Source organism: Protomyctophum parallelum (assembly GCF_964188405.1).
Source record: "Protomyctophum parallelum genome assembly, chromosome: 1".
In the NCBI taxonomy this organism is placed as follows: Eukaryota; Metazoa; Chordata; class Actinopteri; order Myctophiformes; family Myctophidae; genus Protomyctophum; species Protomyctophum parallelum.
In genome coordinates, this window is record NC_139697.1 from 21,942,689 (window position 1) to 21,969,405 (window position 26,717).

The 26,717-nt window shown below is 45.3% G+C and overlaps 2 protein-coding genes across 2 annotated transcripts in view; both read left to right on the top strand.

Annotated features, from left to right (window-relative positions):
* cdk6 (cyclin dependent kinase 6) overlaps window positions 1-21,894 on the top strand; it is a gene marked incomplete at its 5' end in the record, with an annotated part of 58,502 nt that extends 36,608 nt beyond the window's left edge. The window contains 4 exons of the mRNA XM_083764420.1: window positions 7,031-7,140; window positions 16,851-16,901; window positions 17,529-17,664; window positions 19,008-21,894. Coding sequence (XP_083620546.1) covers window positions 7,031-7,140; window positions 16,851-16,901; window positions 17,529-17,664; window positions 19,008-19,160 — 450 coding nt within the window. The 3' untranslated portion in view covers window positions 19,161-21,894. The remainder of the gene's footprint in view (window positions 1-7,030; window positions 7,141-16,850; window positions 16,902-17,528; window positions 17,665-19,007) is intronic.
* A 3,665-nt stretch (window positions 21,895-25,559) lies between these two features.
* On the top strand, window positions 25,560-26,558 carry LOC310862597 (growth hormone-inducible transmembrane protein-like; the record flags this gene model as incomplete). Its single annotated transcript, XM_083770578.1, has 1 exon — window positions 25,560-26,558. The coding sequence occupies one exon, from the start codon at window positions 25,560-25,562 to the stop codon at window positions 26,556-26,558; it is 999 nt and encodes a 332-aa protein (XP_083626704.1).
* Between the last annotated feature and the right edge of the window lie 159 nt (window positions 26,559-26,717).

Consider the following 26,717-nt stretch of genomic DNA (forward strand, 5'->3'; position numbering starts at 1 on the left):
CCACCCACCCACACGCTATTGTAGCGCCGTGGCTGCCGAGCCCGACATCACCCCTGCACGGGGGAGGTCCTTGGCGACGGTTTGTTTGTTCCGGATGCTGCAGCGAGGGTCACACGGGCCTGGAGGGTCCCGTCCCGCCGTCCAGGGGGTCTGACGACCGCATGCAGGGAGCTCTTTCTGGGAGGAGGAGGGGGGGGGTCGGCCATTTCCTCCCTCTCTGGTTGAAGCGAAGCGGGGGAAAGAAAGCAGGGAGGAGGAGGAGAGATGCTCTCAGCAGAAAGGAATGCACAGAATGTTGTCCTTTAATCTGAGTCTCACTTGTTCAACCAATCTCTCTCTCTCTCTCTCTCTCTCTCTCTCTCTCTCTCTCTCTCCCAGACTTCCTTTATCTCTATGTGACCTCCTCCTGGTTCTGTGTTACCAGGCGGAAAGGGAAGGGGCGGGGGGGGGGTCAGATATACAGACGGATGGAGAGAGACGGACAGACAGACAAGCTTCCTCACTTACACTGCAAAATCCTGAGTGTTGTTTTACCTCGGAGCTGATGTGCCGTGCGTGCGTGCGTGATGTGCGTGTTGCACAGCCTGTATAGAAGACATGAGAAAGACAGGAGGGGAAGGGAGGAAGGGAGGGGGGTTGGGGACCGATAATGCCTGATTTACACGCGTAGTTGTGCGCCGGTGTCACGCACCCCAAAATTGCAGATCTACAGCTCACGACATGTCGCACCGTGGTTGCGTCGTGGCTTTAAGAGCTGCTGTTGTCTATAGTGCGCAACACCGGCGTGCAACTATGTCTAAGTCACCCTTAATGCGAAGCAGAGAGAGAGAGAGAGAGAACGAGAAGGGTGAGAAAGTGAGACGAAGGGAGAGGAAACTAAGAATGCAAACGTGAAAAGAGAGAGAGAGAGAGAATGTCCCTTTTTTCTTTTTGCAGCAGTCCGTCTTTTTGCTCGAGTCACTTAAGTCAATAGTGTTGTAAAATCACGTGTGTTTGGGTCATGTTCTCCTCACGGTTAACAGCTTTGAACTATTAAGTTTCACAGACTCTGGACCGGTTTATATATACAGACATTGGGTTGCGAGCGTGCGTGCGTGCGTGCGTGCATGCGGGAATATACAAAGTCTCTACTGCAAGTCCGACCCACTGTATGTGTTTTAACAGGCATGGACACATGCATGCACACACACACACACACACACACACACACACCACAAGGATGACATGGCATCGGAGGTATTTTAGGAGGGATCGTTCTGGTCTTTGAAGGGTATAGAGAGGAAGTTTTGCCGGGTGGAAATTAAGCCATGTCTGACAGTAGCCCGTTTGTGCCGAAATGAAAATAATGATCATCCCCAAAGGTCTACGTGAAATTAGGAAGGCATGGGACCAAGACGTGATGCTGGTGTTGCCCTACAGTGCAGGGGTTCCCAAAAGTGGGCTCCGGGGACCCCTAGGGGTCTTGCGAGAGTTCCAGCTAAATGATAATTATAGGAACCAAATGGACCCTTATGGGTCTGTAACTCAGAGAGTGTACAAATGGAACCATTTATACACTCTCTGAGTTAAATTAACCCTAAACCGATGACACTGGTGGTATATTGACTAGGCCTGGCCTTCTCACATCACCTTATATCAGTCTAAATAAAGAGGAAAATACTGTGAACGCTCACACTATCCCCCACCCCCCCCCCCCTCTCGGTATGGGTATTTCTATGAATTACCCGAAAACCCATACAGGCTGCTTACCGACACTAAGCTGAAGCATTTATTTTTTGCATGGCAACAACACTTATTTCATTGACTGTGTGTGTGTGTGTGTGTGTGTGTGTGTGTGTGTGTGTGTGTGTGTGTGTGTGTGTGTGTGTGTGTGTGTGTGTGTGTAGTATGTGTGCACACGTCTGTCTGTGCACACAGTTGCTGACTGTGTGCGTGCGTGTGTGGCCAGGTCAAATAAACCACATTCTAGATCTGTGGTTCTTCCTAGAAGGCTGCATGATGGTGTGCATGCAGAGTGCAGAAATGCAGCACGGTGGCTTTTTAAGTCCTGAAGTGACGTGGATGCGTGGGTGGACACCGCCGCCATGACACCCGATTGAGTCATATCTCGCATAATATGCATATATATATGCAGCCACACACTTATGCATGCAGAAACTTATCCTGACCTTTTCTAGCTTTGATCTGGGGGGGGGGGGGGTTGTTGCTGGAAAATGGAAATGAAGAGTTTACATAGTACACATAGTGCATGCATAAACTTTCCTTAATGATTATATCTGGTTTCAGTATTTATTTATGATGTATTTTCTCTATTATTAAGGACATTGTAGCGGTCTATTTGTATTGGTGGGGGGGGGGGTTGCGAGGCATGGCCAAAGCATTTTCGGGAGTCCCCAGCCAAAAACTTTGAGCACCCCTGAGCTAGACATTCATCCTACATTGCAGTGTTGATTTTGTCGACTAATACTATGACAAAAAATGTCAAGACGTCCCATATAAGTAAAAGGCACAAGTCATTTTACAAGCTTGTAGATCGGTAGATCTATTTTCAGCAACTGTAAAAATCAGCCATTGCGACGGCATCAAGGCCCGCCAAAATACATTTTAGTCGACTAAATCAACTGTAGATTTAGTCGACTTAAATCTCATGATATTTAGTTGACTAAAACTAGACCAACGCCAAAACATCCCAGGTGACAAAAATGTGACAAACTAAATAAACTATTCAAGAGACTATATGACTAAAACGAAATTCTAAAACGGGTAGTCCCAATACTTCATTCTGATTGGCTGGTTACCGTCACGTGACCGGTGTAAATTTCACCGATAACCCACTCCTTCAATCACTTTGTATCAAACTGCAGCCTTGTAGCTGAACTGGGGAAGGGGAGCGCTTGATTCCTTTACAAACACATGCCGTGCGGGCTTCTAAGCACCGCCCGGCTCATATGACTGTGAATGTGTGGCTCCAGGCAGCCCCGTAAATACATCAAGCGCTATTCTCCCGTCACATAGGCTACTTGCAGAACAAAACAAGGAAGTGTTTTGGCTCTGGGTCGCTCGCTCTGGTGGCACAAAGCGTAGATACTTTTGTGAATTTAATCGTTTTAATATTGCTATATGTTTGTAACCGTTTTAGAAAAGCAATAAGCCACTTGAGGCCCCAGCTTACCGGGTATTTTACACTGGCTGGGAGGTAGAAGACCCTCCGCTTCGCATCGGGTCTGCCTACGCTCCCAGGCAGTGTAAAATACCCGGTAACCTGAGACCTCTCGTGGCTTATTGCTTAAATCTAAATTTGCTGCCAAAATCAACACTGCTACGTTGAACCTTGACTTGTCACGGGTGTGCAAAAATGAGGAAGGAAGCTTAAAAGAGGCGATGGATGACTCAATTGTAGGCTTTGAAAGCACCGGTGACATTTTGTTACTCAACCAATGTTTTCATTCATCGTTTTACTGCGAGTTGCGTTTGAAATAAACTGTGAATGGCTCTTGCAGCACCATCTGGTGGTTGGCTCAGAGCGCATTTAAATGGCAGGACACCTTTTAGTTTGAAAGCCGATTTTGGCTGGAAACTGCGAGTCAGGAAGTAAAGATCTGCTATGTAACATTGTCATTTAATCCACCAAAAACACTTTTTGTAAGCGAGATACTATCGTTTTTAGACTCTAAACTTCTCTAAACTTTAGATAAATCGGACACAAATCAAGCTGTCTTTTGTCCAAAAAGAAGAATACGAGATATTACCGTTATAAAATAGTATTTTTGGGGGTCCTTGACATGAAAATGTTTGAGAACGACAGGTTTTTCAGAAAACTGTCAGGATTTAGAAGACATTTGTAGAATCGTCCTCGGGTCTAAATGGGTTAACCCATTTTGGGCCGGGAACCCCTTTTGGTGTTAGCATTACGTTATGCTTTAGCTATTGAAAAATAGCAGATCTACAAGCTACGAGCTTGTAGGTCTGCTATTTTTGAAAAATCGAAGAACGACTGACATAGAAACATGGCTTTTTCAGAAAACTCATTTTTAGAATCCGATCTCAGGTCAAAATGGATTAACTACAATAGGCCATGTTTGTCTCCTATCTGGTCACATGGCTCTATACCGACACCTCTCGACCAATTGCACCCAGCTTCCTCCCGATTCCACTGAAGCAGGAAGAACGAGGCTAAAAGTAGGCCCACATCTGCAAAATGGAGGCCCCTCTTCCTCTAAAAATAGTGCGACTGAAGAAACATGACCACATTTCTTCTTGTCAAGCTTCTCTCGGTTAACTCGACTGAGGATTTTCAGCTCGGAAATAATCTATTTGATCCATGGTCAGATAATGAGTTTAGCTACGCTGTCCGGGGACTTCCCCTCTAGCTACGATTCAAGTAATTCTATTAACTATAAGAAATGAGATTATGAATATGTCGATTCTTTTTTTTCTTTTTTTATGTCAGTTTAACTTCAAAGCAACTTCGCCAAGCCGGGGGAATTTCCCCAGAGGTACCGGAGCGCATTAGGATGTTCCACACATTCACTGTTAATTTGTGTTAAAACTAAAAGACCTAATTTGTTGGATTGACCCTCTGACGACCTTCTATGAATTCCTCTCAACACTACTGTTCATGCAAGCATGCCAAGGCACACTGGTTGCTGACACATTTAAAAGAAAAATCAGACCCGTGTGTGTGTGTGTGTGTGTGTGTGTGTGTGTGTGTGTGTGTGGTTGTGTGTGTGTGTGTCATTTCCGTGCTCATGCATACATACATAAAGAGGGGCACACATTGCTGCGTATAGGAGCGGCTAGCACCACTAAAAAAAAACTACAAACAACTCATAGTCATTTGTGCCGCATGCAAAACAATCCAAGTAGACCTAATTAAGATATCGCCGTGACACCACACGCTTTTAAAAAACTTGTCGCTTACAAACATTAGCCCCAGACTGTAAGATAGTGATAGCAGTTAGTACCGAGGGGGGGGGGGGGGGGGGGGGAGAGCTGCCGCAGCAGCAGCCAAAAGCTCTTGGAAAAATCTGGAGTTAAGAAAAGCACCTGGAACCATTCCACACTCCTGCTAGGGGTCACTGAGTTTCGTCTGGAGGCTTTCCCTACTGTAGCTGTGAACAGTACTGCTACTCTCCTGCAGGCTAACACTATGCGCACGCACGCACACACACACACGCACGCACACACCTCTTAGCTCCCAGGAGTACAAGGACAAATTTGGAAACTGAGGAAAGAACGGGTATATAGTGTGGTGTTAGCGGGCTCCAAAATGGCCGTTGTTTTACCTCGATTAAGTTCAGCTGCTTATCTGGAGGTTACCTGGAGAGAAAGTGATTCTAGAATAGTTTTATTTTTATTTTTGTATTAAGAGTTGTTTGGTATTGCAGTGGTATCCCTCCCATTATCTGACAACGGAAGTAATGTAGCCTAGTAGCCTACTAATGATCCTTTTGTCTAATTGGTATGATGTTTATAGGGCTTGGTTTACGTTACTGCATTGTCATTGGCACTACAGCACATAAATGTGTGACCGCACACGCACCGCGCACACGCAGTCTATAGAAGGTCCCTGGTGGCTTGCTATGGAAAGACTGTGTGATGTAGGTAGGTGTACCAAAACAGGAGCAGCGAGACCTGCCCTGCCAGATATGATTTCATGTCTTATGTAACCTGTAGACGGGGACAGAGACGCATTGGTCCTGTGTGCGTGCGTGCGTGCACACGCAAGTAACTCACTGCATGCCTGAGCTGTCGCCACCTTCCATACACCGGCCTGATTTATACTATGTAAAGTATGTATACATTTATACTAGGTATAAATCCGGCTAAAATCGTACGGCGGAAGCTCGAATTAGGCATTCGATGCTCATGACATCAGGGGTCAGGTGGCTCAGACCTGTAATATATCGGTAGAGGGCGCTAAGTCATGTGTTCATGTCCTTTTTATTTACTTTGTAATGCCCATAGAGGAATTTTAGATCGCCTGTTTTTGAAAAACAAACAAATCATCAAAAGAATCAACTGACTGAGAGAAAACGCTAATGTCACTGCTGCTGAATTAGTTAGATTTCCACTGGAAACACACTGCATCATAAATGAGTGACTGACTGACTGTCATAAGCGATACAGAGACACCTCCCCGACAATATCGCCAAGACAGTTTGTTTATCCGCTCCCTCCACTGGCTCCCGGTCGCTGCCCGCACAGAATACAAAACTCTGATGCTGGCATTCAAAGCAACCAAAGGTATGGCTCCCGCATATCTTGCAAGTATGATCGAACCCTACAAACCCTCCCGCGCACTCAGATCAGCCAACGCAGGGAAGCTGGAAGTACCCTCACTAAAAACGCCGGGACAACGCTCCACACGTCCCAAACTCTTCTCCCTTCTGGCTCCAAAACTGTGGAATGCACTTCCCATTGCAGTCAGAACTGCAGCATCACTCCCAATCTTCCACCGTAGTCTGAAAACCCACCTTTTCAGACTCCATCATGGCCCATAGCACTTACCCCACCCCCTTAGATAGCATTTCTGTAGACTTAGATAGCATTTGATACAGACGTATAGCATGTTATGTAGACAGCACTATAATTGCATTGTATGTAGTCATAGCATGTCATAGTACATATGTATAGCATAGTAGTATAGATGTATAGTTTATATGTATAGTTTCATTATATAGATATTCCACTGTATAGTTTCATTATATAGATATTCCACTGTTACTTTCTTACGCATGTTTCATGATAAATGTTTTTATGTGATGTATTCCCATGCTTTTTTGTTCTTGCTTAATGTAAGTCGCTCTGGATTAAGAGCGTCTGCTAAATGCCTAAATTGTAAATTGTTTATTTTTGGACCACAACGCTTACACTAGTATATGAGACGATTTTAAGATGACCCCCCCCCCCCCCCATGTTGTTCTCCATAGAGAAAAACCTCCGTGAACCAGCTGGTGATGAGCAGCGAGTGACGTCAGGACTTTCAGCGCTCTATTTGACTCGTATGTGTGTGTGTGTGTGTGTCCAGGTGGTAACGCTGTGGTACCGAGCACCAGAGGTGCTGCTCCAGTCCAGCTACGCCACCCCAGTGGACCTGTGGAGCGTGGGGTGCATCTTCGCCGAGATGTTCAGGAGAAGGTGAGAGAGAGAGACGCCCCCCCAGCCGGAGAGCAGTTTGCCCGGTGGAGAAAAAGGAACTAAACGTTTTTAAAGTAATTTTGTACAGTGGTTCACCAAACTTTTTCATGTCAAGGACAACCCTTTTGAAAAGGCCATGCCAGGGACCCCCATAAGAGAAGGTTGTACGGCTCTAGCAGTGATTCTCAACCAGTTCAATGGACTGCGGACCCCTCAGTTTGACATGCAATATTCTACGGACCCCCATTTAATGGCATTTCTATCTCTGAGACCCCCAATTTATATTGTAAAATCAATGTTGATTTAATGATTTTTCTAAAATAGTGCCGCGCTACGAGCTTGTATAGATCATGAAACCAAATGAAAGAGCTTGTAGATCGTGAAACCAAATGAAAGAGCTTGTAGATCATGAAACCAAATGAAAGAGCTTGTAGATCATGAAACCAAATGAAAGAGCTTGTAGATCATGAAACCAAATGAAAGAGCTTGTAGATCATGAAACCAAATGAAAGAGCTTGTAGATCGTGAAACCAAATGAAAGAGCTTGTAAATCATGAAACCAAATTAAAGAGCTTGTAGATCGTGAAACCAAATTAAAGAGCTTGTAGATCATGAAACCAAATGAAAGAGCTTGTAGATCATGAAACCAAATGAAAGAGCTTGTAGATCATGAAACCAAATGAAAGAGCTTGTAGATCATGAAACCAAATGAAAGAGCTTGTAGATCGTGAAACCAAATGAAAGAGCTTGTAAATCATGAAACCAAATTAAAGAGCTTGTAGATCATGAAACCAAATTAAAGAGCTTGTAGATCGTGAAACCAAATTAAAGAGCTTGTAGATCATGAAACCAAATGAAAGAGCTTGTAGATCATGAAACCAAATTAAAGAGCTTGTAGATCATGAAACCAAATTAAAGAGCTTGTAGATCATGAAACCAAATGAAAGAGCTTGTAGATCGTGAAACCAAATGAAAGAGCTTGTAGATCGTGAAACCAAATGAAAGGGCTTGTTGATCATGAAACCAAATGGACCCATACAAATCATCTCTTATGGGGGTTCCTTGGCATATATTTTCAAATGGGGGGGGTCCGCTGGCTAATGAGTATCATTTTTGGGGGTCCTTGACATGAAGAAGTTGGGGGAACCACTGGTATGAACGATTAGTCTCCAACTCATGGTGACGCCTGGCACACGGAACACAAGCGGTGTCTTTTCGGTTGGCTTATCAAACGCTTCCAGTGATGGCATGTTGCCTGCTGTGGTTGTAAACTGCTATGCAAGTCATTCAGTTTGTCGGTGCAGTAGGTATTTGCCAGTTTGTGGTTCTAACGTACTTCGCACTCTGGAGAGAGAAGCTAATAACGGACTGCTTTCCCTGAGAACAACTTCGCCTGCTCTTCTGTGAAGCAAATGTGAATTATTTTTTGTTTTTAGGTCATTTGTGAGGCATTTCATCTTCTGTGATGTGTAACGTTGTATTATTTTTTTTATCGCAAACTTGAATGAAAGGCGTTCAAGGAGAATTAGCTAGCGTGCTACAGTAGCAGTGGCGTTGCTGCAAACTAGATAAGCACAGCATTTCATTTAGGTAGGGCTGGATGCCAATGGGGGCAGCAATGCCAGTAATTTATGTTTCCTTCCCCAACCGTCCACAGTCACACACAAGCACACGGTCATAACGTCTTGCGATACTAGACCACAGATGAAGGAGTGTGTGTGCGTGCGTGTGTGCGTGCGTGTGCATGCTACATCCTCCCGGGTCTTCTTACCCCTGTGTATCTTTACCACTGTTTGCACTAAACCTATAGTGCAGAGTAGACCCCAGTTTTATATGCATTAGGACAGTGACCATCAATATATTCTTATTTTATTTTTGTCCCTAAAAATGCTGTTAGTTTAACTTCAAATGGACCTGTAAAGGTTACTGGTCCACTTCTGTTCTGTGTGTGTATACAGTAACTTCTGGAGGTACAGATCTGTATGTATCGACTGGAGAATGTCACCTCAACTATATTTAGCCTCTTGTTCTCTCCAGGCCTGATGTGCAGCCAGCCTCTCTCTCTCTCTGACTCTCTCCCCCTCTCTCTTTTTCATTGTGCATGTTTCAATGGAAAGAGTCGTGGTCAGTGCCAATATCCACTCTGCCAGTACTTCGCTAACACCAAAGTGTGACACACACACACACACACACACACACACACATACGACCAATAACCTCTTCCAGGTTTTAGGTCCAGAGACTTATGGAGGGAGCATGAAAAAGACATACGATCCATTCATTCACTGGAAAAATCCATTTTGACCATTGTGGCTGTCAACCCTGGCATAGTGTGTGTGTGGGGGGGGTGATGGTGGAGCTGTGGTCATCTTGTGACATTGCCTTGAACTTGGTGACATTCGAGTGTGGCCATCACCAACACTATGAGGTCCGACATGCGGAAATCACCCGTCGCTCCCGACAATGCGTTGGTCCGACATGCGTTGTTGCGCCGTGCTTGTCGTTAGGGTTAGGTTACGGGTTTGGGCAGGGTGTCGGTCTAATGACGGGTTTGGGTAGAGTGTCGTTTGGGTAGGGCGTCGGTCTAATGACGGGTTTGGGTATAGAGTGTCATTTGGGTAGGGTGTCGGTCTAATGACGGGTTTGGGTAGAGTGTCATTTGGGTAGGGTGTCGGTCTAATGACAGGTTTGGGTAGGGTGTCGGTCTAATGACAGGTTTAGGTAGAGTGTCGGTCTAATGACAGGTTTGGGTAGAGTGTCGGTCTAATGACAGGTTTAGGTAGAGTGTCGGTCTAATGACAGGTTTGGGTAGGGTGTCGGTCTAATGACAGGTTTGTGTAGGGTGTCGGTCTAATGACAGGTTTGTGTAGGGTGTCGGTCTAATGACAGGTTTGGGTAGGGTGTCGGTCTAATGACAGGTTTGTGTAGAGTGTCGGTCTAATGACAGGTTTGGGTAGAGTGTCGGTCTAATGACAGGTTTAGGTAGAGTGTCGGTCTAATGACAGGTTTGGGTAGGGTGTCGGTCTAATGACAGGTTTGTGTAGGGTGTCGGTCTAATGACAGGTTTGGGTAGAGTGTCGGTCTAATGACAGGTTTAGGTAGGGTGTCGGTCTAATGACAGGTTTAGGTAGGGTGTCGGGTCTAATGACAGGTTTGTGTAGGGTGTCGGTCTAATGACAGGTTTGTGTAGAGTGTCGTTTGGGTAGGGCGTCGGTCTAATGACGGGTTTGGGTATAGAGTGTCATTTGGGTAGGGTGTCGGTCTAATGACGGGTTTGGGTAGAGTGTCATTTGGGTAGGGTGTCGGTCTAATGACAGGTTTGGGTAGGGTGTCGGTCTAATGACAGGTTTGTGTAGAGTGTCGGTCTAATGACAGGTTTGGGTAGAGTGTCGGTCTAATGACAGGTTTAGGTAGAGTGTCGGTCTAATGACAGGTTTGGGTAGGGTGTCGGTCTAATGACAGGTTTGTGTAGGGTGTCGGTCTAATGACAGGTTTGTGTAGGGTGTCGGTCTAATGACAGGTTTGTGTAGGGTGTCGGTCTAATGACAGGTTTGGGTAGGGTGTCGGTCTAATGACAGGTTTGTGTAGAGTGTCGGTCTAATGACAGGTTTGGGTAGAGTGTCGGTCTAATGACAGGTTTAGGTAGAGTGTCGGTCTAATGACAGGTTTGGGTAGGGTGTCGGTCTAATGACAGGTTTGTGTAGGGTGTCGGTCTAATGACAGGTTTGGGTAGAGTGTCGGTCTAATGACAGGTTTAGGTAGGGTGTCGGTCTAATGACAGGTTTAGGTAGGGTGTCGGTCTAATGACAGGTTTGTGTAGGGTGTCGGTCTAATGACAGGTTTGTGTAGACCTTTAAAAAAATATTTATTTGACCCATTTAGACCTGAGGATGATCCTAAAAAAGAAAATGGCTTCTGAATCCTACCAGTTTTCTGAAAAACCAATGTTTCTATGTTCAGTTGTGCTCACCCATTTTCATGTCACGGACCCCCAGAATTATCTGTATTTGGCCGTGGACCCCCATCTGAAAATATGTTGTTCCAGAGCAAAGATTTGAGTTAAAAACGTTCGCTCTGAAATGATCTACTGCATATTCAAAGATTTGCGCCACATTTTCACGTAAAGAAAAAAAGTGCTGTGCTACGAGCTTGTAGATCTGCTAATTTTCAATAGCTAAAGTATAACATAATGAGACAAACTGCCATCTTTGAGACCTTATAAAAGTCTAAACTCACGCTAAGAAAGTGAATATATCCCACAACGATGCACAACCTAGAATGAAGATATGGCACAAATATGGACGGCTATCACTTCCGGGGCTGGCGGAGGTGACCTGTCTTGTAAGCTCATAGCACGGATTTCTTTGGCACTATGGCGCCACATTCTGGCCTATAGGGGAAGCACACATGGTTGTGTTAAGTCTCAGACAAAGCCAAATCATGACAATAAACACAAGCCGATCAAATAATTAGAAAGAAGAAAAAAAACACATTTTCTTTAGTTTTCCTTCTTTCTGATTATTTGATCGGCCTACGACGTTGTGTTTAGCGTCATGATTTGCCACCATCCGAGTTGGATTTTAATCAAAGCTTACACGTCCATGGGAAAAATGTATGGGGAATTCTCTTCTGGGCCTGTTGTCGTCATGAAAGGGGGCGGGACTGCGACGCTAGGCTTAGGAGTACATGTGGAGCTGGTGGAGAAGCCCTATTGTACACAATTAATTTAGCATAACTTCCCTTTTCCTACCAAATTAATTCATTAGTGTGTGTGTGTGTGTGCGCCATAGACTGTAAAAAATATGGACAAAGCGTTCCCCGGTTCTAACATGAAAGTAAAATGAAGCCTGTAATAATATGCTAATTCCTGATACGTCGCCATCTTTCTAGATCCGTTTGGTACCAGCTGGCCATTGGCTGGCTCCGTTTTGGACCAGCTGGTCATTGGCTGCCCAGACAACGAGGCGGGACTTCCCCCCTTCTTCTCCGTTGGTTTTTATTTTGACTCGAGTGGGAGGGGAAGACTCTTGAGTGGGAGGGGAATCCCGATCATAGACTGTAACGGTAGCCACGCCCCTCAGAACATACGCGACTTTATGGTCATTTTTTTAATTAATGGGACCATACTTTTCCAAAAAGAATATTATGACATTAGAAATGAGACTTTAAACTAGTGACTGGAAGAAGAAAGTATTCATGACCATGTTTATTAAGGTAATACAGTCTAGGTGAAGTTGGGCCAAAATACATGGGCCTCTATGGAGCTATGGGGCTTTTTGGGTCCAGTCCAGCGCCACAACAGGCCATTATATGAACTACCGATTTCAAATGAGGCTTCACGAAATATCTGGCTGACTGCCCCCCTGGTGTGCGCGCGCTTCTAATGTCTCTATTAACACGGTGCAGCCATCTGAGGTGAATAACCTCACCTTGTCTTGACCTGTGTGTGTGTGTGTGTGTGTGTGTGTGTGTGTGTGTGTGTGTGTGTGTGTGTGTGTGTGTGTGTGTGTGTGTGTGTGTGTGTGTGTGTGTGTGTGTGTGTGTGTGTGTGTGTGTGTGTGTGTGTGTGTGTGTGTGTGTGTTTTCACAACCTGGCGCCTGTCCGACAGTGCCTGGGGCAGAAGGCGAGGCAGGGAGGGCCCTTTGATGCCCGTGAACAGAGCTGCACCATTCTCTCTCTGTCTCTCTCTCTATCTCTCTCTCTCTCTGTCTCTGTCTCTCCTGCAGGTGATTAAGATGGCTTTTAAAAGGCCACCTGTTGAAGATTAAAAGCCACCTGGGAGAAGCAGAAAGGGAAAGAGAGAGAGTGGTGGAGGGAGAGAGAGAGAGAGAGAGAGATTCAGTAAAGGTTCTGGTCTGTTAGATGTTCAGCCACACAAAAACTCCCCACTAGCGGGTGAGTCGATGACTGGAAAAAGTCATCGCGTACGTAGCGTATACGGCAGGTGAAGTTAAATATCCAGTAGCTATAGCATACAGTACACAACACGCATTTCATCCGCTGGTTAGAACAGAAAGCTGCTCTTTGAAGAACTCTGTTCAGTTTGTCTGTCATCTTCTCGGTTTAAGACGGCTCCTATTCACCCCGTGTCACCTCACTCTCTTTGTGTTTGTGAATTCCATCCAACCATTTTGTGCCCAGAGAGAGAGAGAGAGAGAGAGAGAGATTTCTCTTAACTTGCCGGCACCTTTCATCACCAAACTTGTCATTGCGAGAAATCCCCCCCCCCCCTTTGTCTGCTCTCAATGAACATCTAACTGTAACAAGTACAGCTGGGATAGCCTTTCATCAAAAAAGGAATTTGAGCAAATATCATGCAAGTCTGCATCTGCGCGGCCGGGGATGGATGGATGGATGGATGCAGGCGGCGCTGAGTCAGTCACGGATCAAGTGAATGAAAGAGGCAGAGCTTTGTTGACATTCCTCCCGACGGAGAAAGGTCTGGACGTGTTGTGTTAATGCGCGAGGCGAGGCCACACATCCGTGTTGACTTTCTCACAGTGCCGAGCTCGATTGATAAAAGCCTCCGCAAAGACGCACGTTGACCCATTAATCTGCATCTGTGTCACCTTTTTTAGCTTTTAACCACTTTGACGACTTTGGCTGTTGAAAAATATAGCAGATCTACAAGCTCATATAGCGCGGAATTCTTTGAATATATATTCTTTCACAGCGAACGTCCTAAATGGGTTAAACCCTCTATACTTAGTAGAAAACGAACCTGAGTTACAACTATACTTGTTATGCTCTTCTTCAAAATGGAACCCTGGATCCTGGGTCAGGATTTCAGCATCTCTGAGGCTCTCTGGAGATAAATGAACATTTGTTGCAGAATTTAGCTGTCTAATAATCTCACACACACATTTCAATAGATGTACAAGGAAAGTCTTTGCGGTGCACGCGTGTGCGCATGCGTGTGATGGGCATAAACAAACGAGCACCCCTACCGTACATGTATACACACACACGCACACGCACGCACACAAACAGCTCAACCACCGCTGCAGACTGACTGTCTCTCACACACACACACGCAGAAACACACACAAAAACAGATACAGTAAACGCATGCACACACAAGCATCACGCAAACACTCAACATGCATACACATTCTGTTTCCCTAAGGGATGGACACACACTCACGTGCAAACACTTACACACACACACACACACACGCGCATGCACACACACACATTCCAGAGGTTGTCTTGCTGGAATGTGGGACAGAGCAGTGTTGGCACCAAGAGAGCGTGACTCAGCTGCCTGTCCCAGCCGCGTGCGTGCGTGTGAGAGATATGCAAGCAGAACATCATATTCATATATTTAGGTTACCAGTGGAATTTTAACTGTGTGTGTGTGCGTGCGCGCATGCACATCTGTGTGTGTCTGAGAGCGTGCATGTGCGCCACTCACAGCTGTATGCATGCCAGTGGCCAGCTCTATGCGAATCCAGTTATCCTCTCCAACCAACAAACCACTCCAGGTTTAAAAATGGACCTCTTGGAATTATCTGCCTTACTTGTTTTGGCATGATGACTTTACTGTAGGTGATGTTCTTTTTTCCTGTTCTCTTACACAAGGCTCAGAACTGGTTTGGTCTGATCTTTTAAAAGCTTTAAAACCTCAGCTATGTGTTTCACCCAGAAGGAAATGCACATGTGGTCCTGTTTCTAAGTGGTCCTGTTTTTATGGCAGATAAAGAAACGATGCGTTTGGGCAAAGAATGGCAATTCTTGTTAGCAGTGCAAGAAGCCTAATCTTTCTATGTTATTAACCCATTTTGACCCGAGCTCAGATTCTAAAAAAAAATCTTCTATTTCCGGACAGTTTTACTGAAAAAGCTATGTTTCTATGTCAGTCGTTTTTCGCTATTAATTTCAATGGAAGTTGCTCAGTGGCGTTTTGAAGCACCTGGAAGACTGCCAGAAGTACAATTATAACTCAATGGCTCGAGCGAGCGGAAGTTTAGCCTAGACCTCAAATGTGAGTTCCGGGGGCTGACGCACATGACGTCATAAACGTCCGTCCACCTCCATGAAAGTGATGCAGTTCCACATTTCGCCAGTAGGTAGTGGCAGCTTCAACGTTGGATATAGCCTTACTGGGGGCTTGTCATAAATGCATGAAAAACTGGAAAAACAATACAAAAATCATGAGACTCCATCTTTAATGTGGTAGTGGTTAGTGGTAGAGCGAGCGTGGTTAGAGCGAGTGGTAGAGCGAGCTTGTAGAGAGTGGTAGAAGTTGGTAGAGTGTGGCAGATATGGTACAAACATATCTACATTCACTGGGAAAGAATATATAATTCAACAGCTAAAGTTTAAAATAATGTGGTTAAACGCTAAGGCGACACAGATTCCCGTCCCAAATAGGTTAAAGTAAAGCCTGTACACTTGATTGATATTCTCTCACTATAATCTGTCTTTGCATTTCAAGAATCAAAACGGAACATTTTGAGTGCACACACAGAGCTATCCGGAAACTTTTAAAACTCTCCAGCATTTGAGAGTAATTGCTGTCACAGTAAAAATGTGCGAAATGCCCCCGCGTGAGTAATCTCCAAGTGTCTGGGCCTGTAGGAAAGTGTGGGCGTCGAACTATGTAAAGCTTCCAACAAAGTGGGGAAATGCAGGGAGCTAGCTGTTGACTTCAGTTAAGCCTACCCTACATCTATTGGGCATTGATGTCGAATAAGTACATGCATGCCAACTCTCTCTCGCGCGCACACACACCATGCTTTTTTGAATAGTTAAAATAGCCGATGTACAAGCTCACAACGTATCGATGTAGATCGGCTAGTTTAACTATTCAAAAATGTTTTTCAAAATAGTAAAAAAAAAAAAAAAAAGGCAAAGAGGTTTAGGGATAAGGGGTTTAGCATGGACGAATAATAGGGCCCTGTATGTGCACATATGCTGCATCACATTGACGTCCAGGATTCTGGTTAAATTCGCACGGAGGTGCTGAGACACACGGGCAAAGTCGGCTTCTACAAACCAAATGCCACCTGCCGGGTAGGTTTGTGCTTGAAGAAAGCCCTCCTTTGACAACAATATTATGCTCATATCGTTTCGGTGGAGTTGTGTGAAGAAGGTTCCCATACTTGACTTTATTTAATTTTTTCTCACTCTTAGAATAGTCCAAGTGCTCTTTCACAGGACTCTCTCCCTCCCACTTTCCTAGAGAGAGAGACACACACACACACACACACACATGCACTAAACACAGAAAGTGCACGTGTGCACACAGCTAAAGCAGGCACACATGCAGTGGTGGGAAAAGTACTCGAATGTTTTACTTAAGTAAAAGTATAAACACTGAAATGTAAGCATGTGACGTCATGAACGTCCGTCCACCACCATTGAAGTGCTGCAATTCCACATTTGGCCAGTAGGCATCTTCAACGTTGGATAGCCTTCCTGGGGGCTTGGGTGCTACTGTAGTCATACAGTATTAAAGATGGAGTGCTGTGATTTCTTCCCCCCCCCCCCCAACCTAAAACACGACCATCAGGTGTTTTTCTCTATATAGATATTATAGGAGTCCATTTGGTTACCAACTCTACATCATTTTAATAGCTGGGGACCACCTGGAACCCTCTCAAGGACCACTGGTTGAAAACCACTGCCATACATGAATGAATGAATGAATGATACATGATAACACAGTGCCGTAACACTATGATCTGTTTTCTTCCCCTCCCCCCAGACCGCTGTTTCGTGGAAACTCCGACGTTGATCAGCTTGGCAAGATCTTTGAGTGAGTACTTTTATAATGCATTTCCTCTAATACGCATATATAATATTTTTCAGTTCAAGCCTAAGGGCCTCCAGTATGCTATGCATTAGACTAGTACGGACCCCCATTTGATCGATTAAGATTTCTGGGACCCCAGTCTTTTTTGCAACTGAATGGCTGGAAAATGGAAATGAAGAGTTTACATAGTACACATAGAGTACATGCATACATTTCCTTAATGATTATACATGTATCTGGTTTCAGTATTCATTAATGATATTTCCTCTATTATTAACCCATTTTGGGCGGGAACCCCTTTTGGTGATAGCATTATGTTATGCTTTATAGCTATTGAAAAATAGCAGATCTACAGCAGACCTACAAGCTACGAGCTTGTAGGTCTGCTATTTTTTTTTAATCGAAGAACGACTGACCATAGCTTTTTCAGAAAACTGTCAGGATCTAGAAGACATTTTTTTTTTTAATCTGATCTCAGGTCAAAATGGTTATTTTTGCAGTCAGTTTGTCTTGGGCGTGGGTCGCGATACATGGCCAAAGCATTTCCCGGGGGGTCCCCAGTCAAAAGCGTTGCTATAGGGGGTGGCAGTTGTACCCGAAATGACGGCCCTGCATCATCCCACACCACAGTGCCGTCGGAGTACCTACGGCAGAGGATTGGCCCCAGGAAGTGGCCCTGCCTCAGAGTGCCTTCGCCCCCAGGCCCCCGAAGCCAATAGAGGACTTGGTTCCAGACATGGACGACCAGGCCAAGTCTCTTCTACTGGTAGGTATCAGCCAAGCCATTCCATCCGTTGCAGAGAGTGTTGGATGGGGCAGGGTGCTGAAATCCCGTAAGAGGGCACTTTTTGACAAAAAATAGCAGATCTACAAGCTCACAAGAGCTTGTAGATCAGCTATTTTCGGGGCGCAACCCTGCACTCTTTATAGCTAGTGGAGATGCGGTGTAACGACATGGATTTCTAAACAAATTTGTTCAACGCAAAAATGCTGCGTTCAAGTTCAGGAGACTTCGGGGGGGGGGGGGGGGGGAAGCAATTCTCCCGAATTTCATTGGATATCATTGGTCATCTGACCAGTTTCATTGGCTTTCATTGGATCAAATCGACAGGAAGTGGAGCACACACAGCCCAGGAAAAGTGTGGATACAACACATTGTTGTGTATTTGAATAATCCTTTATTGCCACGCTAGGTGGCAGCAAAGTGCAGCTCTAACCTTTTTGCCAGGCGATCCAGTGATTTTTCCCATCATGTTCGCAGCCTGTTGAGGGGGACCACCGCTGTAAGCATCGGCTATCAATAGCATTAGCTCACGCCGTTTACCTTTCACCCTTTCCCATGTTGGGAGCGATGCGAGACAATCACCCATGACATCGCAACTTCGGGTGGACGGCGATCACCGTGGACACTAGCGCTCGTATTTCCAGAGTTATAAGGCGTTGAAAATCCTACTTTGAAGTCAGAAGTCTATGGGGCCCGGTGGAAAGATATCGCAGAGCCTCTTATATTTGAGGCCTCACGCCATATAGTCATTTTTTTTTTAGGTAACTCCTCCTTAATTTGAATTTGAGACACCACATGACTGTGATCCCTACTGCTCACAGCACAGGGACTGGTTTTATTTAAACCCGTGTTCTCCTGCACAAAGTATGCCAAGAGCGCGGGATTCCGTTTTAATCTCCACACCCCCCGCCTGTGCCAGCACATGATAATCTGTCGTTCTTTAATCTCATTTAATCCAGTAATTAAAAATATATTTTTAAAATATTTCTTCTTTTTCTTTTGCTTTAAATCACATGGTAGAAACACCTACGTCCCAATCCTGCACGCGCGCACGCAGCACTTAATAGTGCTTTCTCTCCTCAAAATGAGACAAACTACGATCTTTGAGACCTTTTATAAAAGTCTAAACTTTGATCGCGCTAAGAAAGTGAATCCATCGCGCGTCGACACACAGCCTAGAATGAAAATGTGGCTCAAATATGGAGGGATATCACTTCTGGGGCGGGCGGAAGTGACCCGTCTTGTAAGCATATGAAGCAGATTTCTCTTGCACTATAGCGCCATGCTCTGGGGAGATAACGTGTTAAATTTTGTCCCCTTCTCAGCAATTCCTGGCCTTCAACCCATCCCGGAGGATATCGGCCTTCGCTGCGCTGAGCCACCCCTACTTCCACAGTGTGGACAGCCACAGCAGGAGTGTGTATGCCGCTCAGCCCATCCCCAGCAGCAAGCCCGCTATGGAGGAGAGGGCTGCCTGACCATCTCCCCTCCTCGCAACCCACAGTACCCCCAGAGAGAGCGAGAAGCCAAATTCCAATACCCAAAGTCTTGGCCACTCGCTCACTCACGCTCGGTCACTCCAGCGTGGCAGTGTTACGGGGAAATTGGGTGACCTGCTGAAATATGTGGCAATCGTGTAGACCATCACATAATGTCAGTGTCCGAATGTGAATTGTCGCAGTTTGTTCATTAGCAGAGTTCACCCTGGTGGTATTTAGGACACTTATTTAAACTTCCATGTAAGTTGTGTGAAGTCCACAAGATGGTCACATATTTTGGCAGGTCACCAATTTCACCATAATTTGCCATGCTGGAGTATCCTAGTGTGAGTGAGCGAATGGCCGAGATTTGGGGTATTGGAAATTGCCTATAGAGAGAGAGAGAGGAAATACAAAGACAGACACCCCCTCTCCCCAAGAAAATGCACAAAAGCTATCATCCTACATGAATGAACTGATGGATTGTAATTGCTGCTTTTTTTTCCTTTTTTTTTTTTTTCCTTTTTTTATTATGTTGGTGATCAATTTACTTTGTAAACATCAATGCAAGGACACCTGGATCTCAAGTTGCCTGGTATAGTGGTGCATGAATGGACTCCGGAGGTCATGAAACAGAGGCCTTCTTGTGACCAGTGTTTAGCCCAGCGAGAGCCTCCTTGGCTGGGTGGCAGGAGACCAGTAGACCGCATGGCTCTCACCACCAGGATGTGTGCCCCACTGTGTACCAACACAACACATGGTGTGTGCGTCGATACACTGTCATGTACACACATCTAGTGCATGCACTAACATAAGCGCGCACTTACACATGTGCACACACACACACACACACACACAGAGAGAAACTGCGACAGGCGCCACTGCCAGCCACACACACTGCCATATCATCACTTATCATTCCAGTACCCATATTGTGTTATTACTGCCACCTTAAGGTTGTCATGAGTAATTGCAGACCAGTAGCAGGATTCTAATGGTTTTGCCGTTTTAGTAGACATTAATGGAATCATGTTGTCTAAACAGGAAAGACTAAGAGACCTTGATGAAAAGACAACACGACTTGTAGAATAACTTTTATTGCTCTCTCGGTGCTCATCATTTTCTTATGTTGGTCAGATATGTGTGTGTTTTATTGACGTTGCATAACTGCAAATACTCTTCATCCCATAAAGCTATGCTTATAGCCTCGAGCCTCGACGCATGGAGGAAAGAAAAACAAAATAAGAATCACCAGCACTATTCAAGAGCAAAGAGATATGTTGCTATTGATCTGTATTTAATTTTAAAGTTATTGACATGCCGTATATATGCTTATTTTCATTTTGGCGTTACTTAATTTGAAAGATTCTGGTGTGATTCTTTTTTTTTTCTCCCGCTGTCTTTACAGATTACCGGGGAGGTTTGAAAATCTAAGGAATGTACAAAGGATAGCCATTGGTACTGTGCAGTATGTCGTACTAAAGTACAAGCTGTAATGATAATTAGCTCAAAGTTGGACATGTCCATGAGTTGTTAAAGGGATTTCACACTTAAAAAAAACCAAAAAAAAACTTCTGGTCATTTTATCGTCTACTCAGGCTTATGTGAACACCCCGGACAGTTTTTAAGTTGCTTGATTCAAGATATTTGATATTAATTTTAGCTGCCCCGCCCCCTTCCTATACAAACCCATTATAACTTAAAACTCCATTGCCTGAGTAGACAATAAAATGACCATAAGGTTTTTTAAAGTGAAATATCCCTTTGAGTATGTCGTAGTGACGGATAGAGGTATAGGGTAGTAATGGACGGTGGGATGTTGTAGGAAAATGTGTAAAGAAAATATTGAAGCAATGCCGTTGGCTCTTGTTCTACCTGAAAGGGAAGATTGCCGATGCATTTCAATGGGAACGGGGGGTTTGCTGCCATTTGCGTATTCCTGCAAAATGCATTTCCATTGAAATGCATTGGCAGAATCCGCCCTCATGTGTAGAATATAAGTGCGGTGTGACCGTGCCCTAAGCATCGAATTTGTCCTTCCTTTGGCTTGAGAATGACTATGGTATACCGGTAGTACTTTTTCTGTTTTCTTTTTCTTTTCTTTATTTTTTTTGCAGTGATGTCCAACCTATATTCAAATATTCATTCTTTGTTTTTCTTTTTTTTTTTTTTTTTTATTAAGAAAGACAAACAAGCTAACATGAGTTGTATTTTTGTATGTAAAGTTTCACAGAACAGTAACAATACATAACACTGGTTTACTTCTACAGGTATAGTGCTGCTAGCACACAGACTCACACACACACACACTCAAACTCAGATACATTCTCAGGTTCATGGTTCGGACGTCCGAAAACCTCTTGGACGCCCGTTTGCACATCCGGGTTACTAATTGACCGCATCATGACTTCACGGTCTCTCCAGGGATCAATCATGCCATTGATCATAATGTACTGTCGTATATAAATCTACTTATATAAATGTTACTGAGAAATCATTACTGTCTGTCGATAACTGCCTGTACGGTCTGTGTTACTATGCCATGTAAGCAGCAAGGGGAAATGCAGGCCTGGAGAAAGGTCTTCATGACCCCCCCTACAGAAGAAATGGTTATCAATCATTAGGCAAACGTACACGGAATAGTCACCGAAGGGTTTACTTTACACCATTTGTCGGGGTATTATGGTTCAAATTGCATGAGTTTGGGGACCACAATAAACACATGCAACTTTTAGCATCGGTTTGTTAATTTTGCACTTTGAAGACAGCGTTTCAATCGCTACTCACCTCCACACACACACACAAAATGAAATCAGACCAAACTAGAAAAAGTGCCCTTCTGGGCACAGGTCTCCACCAGGTTATCCACAGATCCGTGCAGTTAGAGGTAAAAACACTTTTCGGCCAGTTATAGCGCCACCTTGAGGCTGAGTTGAAATTGTTCATGTGGCATTTTGTCCTGGGCCTAGTGGGAATGTGGGTGCACAATTTGACGGAAATCACGCGATGTGTTCATGATTTGCAGCATTTTGTTTGAAACTGAGCACTCCTGTGAACTTTGGAAGCCAATCTTAACCAATCAGGATGGAGTCTGAGAAATCTGAAAGACCGGTTTGGTTGAATGGCTCTAGAGAGACTGTGTAGCAATTTGCGTGATGTTTGGACAAAATCTGTAGGTGTACTGTGCAAAAACTTGTTTTGCACAAAGCGGCCTCCTGGTGGCGCTATAACAGGCCGTTCTGGAAAGTTTGGGGCAGAGGTTCATCGTTGGCATCCAGGGAGTGTGTGTGCCAATTTGCGTGATGTTTGGACAAAATCTGTAGGTGTACTGTGCAAAAACTTGTTTTGCACAAAGCGGCCTCCTGGTGGCGCTATAACAGGCCGTTCTGGAAAGTTTTGGGCAGAGATTCATCGTTGGCATCCAGGGAGTGTGTGTGCAAAATTTGCCATCGACCGGGTTAACGGTGGCCGAGATTAGCTGTTCACGGACACACGGACGGACACACGGACGGACACACAAACGGACGGACGGAGTGCAAAACATACTCTCCCCACATGCCTTCGGCCTGGTGGAGACAATGACATACAGGTGCGTATATAAACAACAAAAGGTTTTTGTGTTAACTCAATATAGCCTATGATTAAATTACAATCGGGCATGTATAAATATTGCATGTACTATTTGTATTATAATTTTCAAGTTGCAATACTGGATACTCTCCGAATGATCTACATTTTTTTGATCTGGCTCTTGAACCTTTAACAAAATGATCACCAACACCCTCCAAACGTAACTGTTAACTGCCAGAGATAACTCATCGAGGCCCCTCTCCATTCCTCCACCCCCACCCCAGCATCATGGGCACGGTTTGCGGTTGCACTGCCTGCAACCTCTCGATTTCTACCACTGACTGTTATCACAATTTACAATTTAGGCATTTAGCAGATGCTCTTAATCCAGAGTGATTTACAGTAAGCAGGGTCAACGTGGGGTAATGCATGATCGTATGAATATAGAAATAGACAAATAGTAATCTAGGATCATAGGTAAACCAATCACCTTATCATCAGTCTAAACAATATAATAAAACCAGTAAGACTCCCTGACTGGTGCATGCATCCGCATGAGGATTGTGTGACGCTGGCGCTTTGGAATGTTTGGTCAGATCAAGATATGGAATTAATTATGTACTGGCCATATATGTAGCGTGTAATGCCAGGTCTACAAATGAATCTCTGCATAACATGCTATCTAAATTACATTTTTTGCCTTTGCATATTAAGCAAGATTATCAAGGCTAGGACAAGTGCTACTAGTCTACGGCGAAAGATTTGGGAGTGCAGTTCTAACTGCAATCGGGAATTTGTTCCACAGTTTGGGAGTCAGAAGGGAGAAGAGAATGAATTCAAATGGTATCACAAATGCAAGGCATTTGACATTGTTACTGAGGCCTATACACAGTACATAATGGAAAATAATATGGGGGAAAAAAAGATCTGTCTGCATCAAGCCTTCACACATTAATAATGTGTATTCCTATTACTATATTAATGGTATCAAGAAGAGGGACAAGATTATTTCTTATGTATGTATGTCGGGGTAAGAATGGTGGTCCCTTAGTGGCTCTTGATGGTGACGTAACTAAGGTACGTTTCAAGGTTGGTATAAGGTCAATAACGTGTCTAAAGGATTTAGAACAGCAGTTGTAATAGACCTTAGTTAGTAGCAGTATTTGCGCGCTCTGCTTGCGCACAAGTAGTCCATGTATATGGCCTACTTGTGCACAAGTTGGCACCTTGACGGAGTGCATTTTGTTCAGATAAGTGCTAAATAGCTCTATATTCTGTTTCTGATAATCAAACTGTTTATAGAGCGTTTGTTCAGTAACAGCAGGGGTCTCTCCAGCAGTCCAGCTCTTTAGTACAGGCTTTCATTAGAGAAATTATATTGAATCCCCCCATTCCTCATAATCCAATGTCCGCAGGATGTTACTCAACCAAGCTAGAGTTCCAACTAAGGTTATAATCATGGAGTTCTCTGGGTGGATATGGAGAAGATGGAAATGAAAATTCACGATGGATTTAAGCAATATTTCACCAGAGGGTGTTCTTTATCGTCATTAATGCACGCCCGCGGTGCCGCAGGAACTCGCCCCCCAGGAGTGCATTAATGACGATGAAGAACACCCTTGAGCATAATATTGCAATTATACATATACAGATAGTTACCCTTAAAACTAAGATAATCACTGGGTGAGATCTGGGTGAAAAGCACGGCTATCTTTGTTTTGATTAGGCTAGGTGTTCCAATATCGTGGTTTAAGCACGTTTAGAAAGCTGTTTCAACCAATCAGATTGCTTCCTCGAAACGACCTGTTGTATAAGATTGTATAAGATTAATGACATTGAGAATGTATTTATAAAGAAGGAACCGTTCTTTTTTTTTTTTTTTAAGATATTTTTTTTGCGGCTTACGCCTTTATTGATTTTTTAAGGGATAGAAAGTAGGCTGACAGGAAACGGGAGAGAGATGGGGGGATGACATGCGGTAAAGGCCGTGTCGGGTCCGGGAGTCGAACCCGCGGCACACCGCGACTGGATCACCAGTCCGGTGCCCAGACCGTTACGCTACGGCCTGGGCCGAAGGAACCGTTCTTCACAGTGTCACTGTTTTTATCCCACGATTTTGTAACCCATTTTTTCACCCAGTGTCAATTATCTAATGTAATCCTGGGCGCTACACTTCCTCTGCCAACCTGGGGGGGCAGCGGACTGACCTCATGCTTCCTCCTATGCATGATGAGTCCAAGCTGCTTCTTTTCACCTGACAGGAGAGAGTTTCCCCGGCGGGACATAGCGCGTGGAAGGAACACGTCATTCCGACCAGTTCCTTTCCCCTCCATCAGGCTGGGGGAGGTAGTTTAGAGACCAGGATTACTGCATGTTTTTTGTGAGGGTACCCAATTTCTTTGTTCATTATTTATAATACACTGACTTCAAGTTATGTCCAGCAATGAATGAAAATATTCCCTTCGTTATCACAAGAGACCCAATCCCAGGGCTGCGTCACAGACGTCGGCCAAACCCACACGGGACCATAAACAAACCACTATGCCACCGGCCTAGGTTTGTCAAGGTCAAAGGTCAAAGGTCGAGACCTCGTCCTTATGTAAGGAGCCGACAGCAAGTCAGTATTATGATATGACATCATATTGAGGCCATCAGCGACCTCCATATATGGGCATAAAAGGGACATTATATAATGTAGACAGAGAGATATCCTGTGCATTCTACAGTCATAAAAGGGACATACAGTAGCTCACTCTGACTCAACTCACAGCACTTCCACTGCAAAAGGTGAGCTTGCTCTCGTGAGTGACAGGACACCAACCATTAACCATGTTTATGGCAACAAAGCTGACATGTCTGAGGAGTCTCCCAGTGGTGACTGGGTTGCGTACCGTGTTGACACACGGTGGCACGAGAAGTTCCACCCTAAAGGCTTGTCCACCTCTGCTGAAGCCTCGTCGGGGTTATGCCACAAGGGCCAAAGACGCGGTGTGGGAGCCAGCCACAGACGTTGCCATTAAAGTGGACAGCATGGGCAGAGTGATGGTGGCCGGGGGCGCGGCCGTAGGCCTCAGCGCTCTGTGCTACTACGGACTGGGCATGTCCAACGAGATCGGCGCCATTGAGAAGGCGGTGATCTGGCCCCAGCACGTCAAGGACAGAATACACTCCACCTTCATGTACCTCTCCGGCAGCCTCGGAATGACGGCCTTATCGGCGGTGGCGGTGAGCAGAACCCCGGCCCTCATGGGCCTCATGATGAGCGGCTCCTGGCTGGTGTTAGGAACCTCGCTCGCAGTTTCACTCGGGGCCGTCTCCTTGGTCATGTCCATTTCGTACGAGGAGAGTCCGACGGCCAAACACCTCGCCTGGGCGTTGCACGCGGGGGTGTTGGGCGCCATCATCGCCCCCCTCACCCTCCTGGGAGGACCCCTGATGTTGAGGGCCGCGTGGTGCACGGCGGGCGTCGTGGGTGGCCTCTCCGCCGTGGCCATGTGCGCGCCCAGCGAGAAGTTCCTCTACATGGGCGGGCCCCTGGCCGTCGGCTTGGGAGTGGTCTTCACCTCCAGCCTCGGAACGCTGTTCCTGCCCCCCACCTCGGTGCTTGGAGCCGGGGTCCACTCGGTGGCCCTCTACGGGGGTCTGCTGCTGTTCAGCGCTTTCCTCCTGCACGACACGCAGGAGGTGGTCCAGAGAGCAGAGAGCCTCCCCCTCAGAGGGGCCCAGGAGTTTGACCCCATCAACGAGAGCATGGGTATTTACCTGGACATCTTGAATATCTTCGTGAGGCTGGTGGCGATGTTGGCTGAGGCTAACAAGAATAAATAAATAGATGTCACTGTGTTGAGTCTGCATGTTAGCTGTTTATAGAAGGGGCTAGCGCCCCTTAAAAATCACACCCGTGTGAAGTGAGGGGCTTATCAGAACCATAGAGGATCAGAACATGCAAACTCCACACAGAAAGGCCCTTTCGCCAACCCCGCTTCA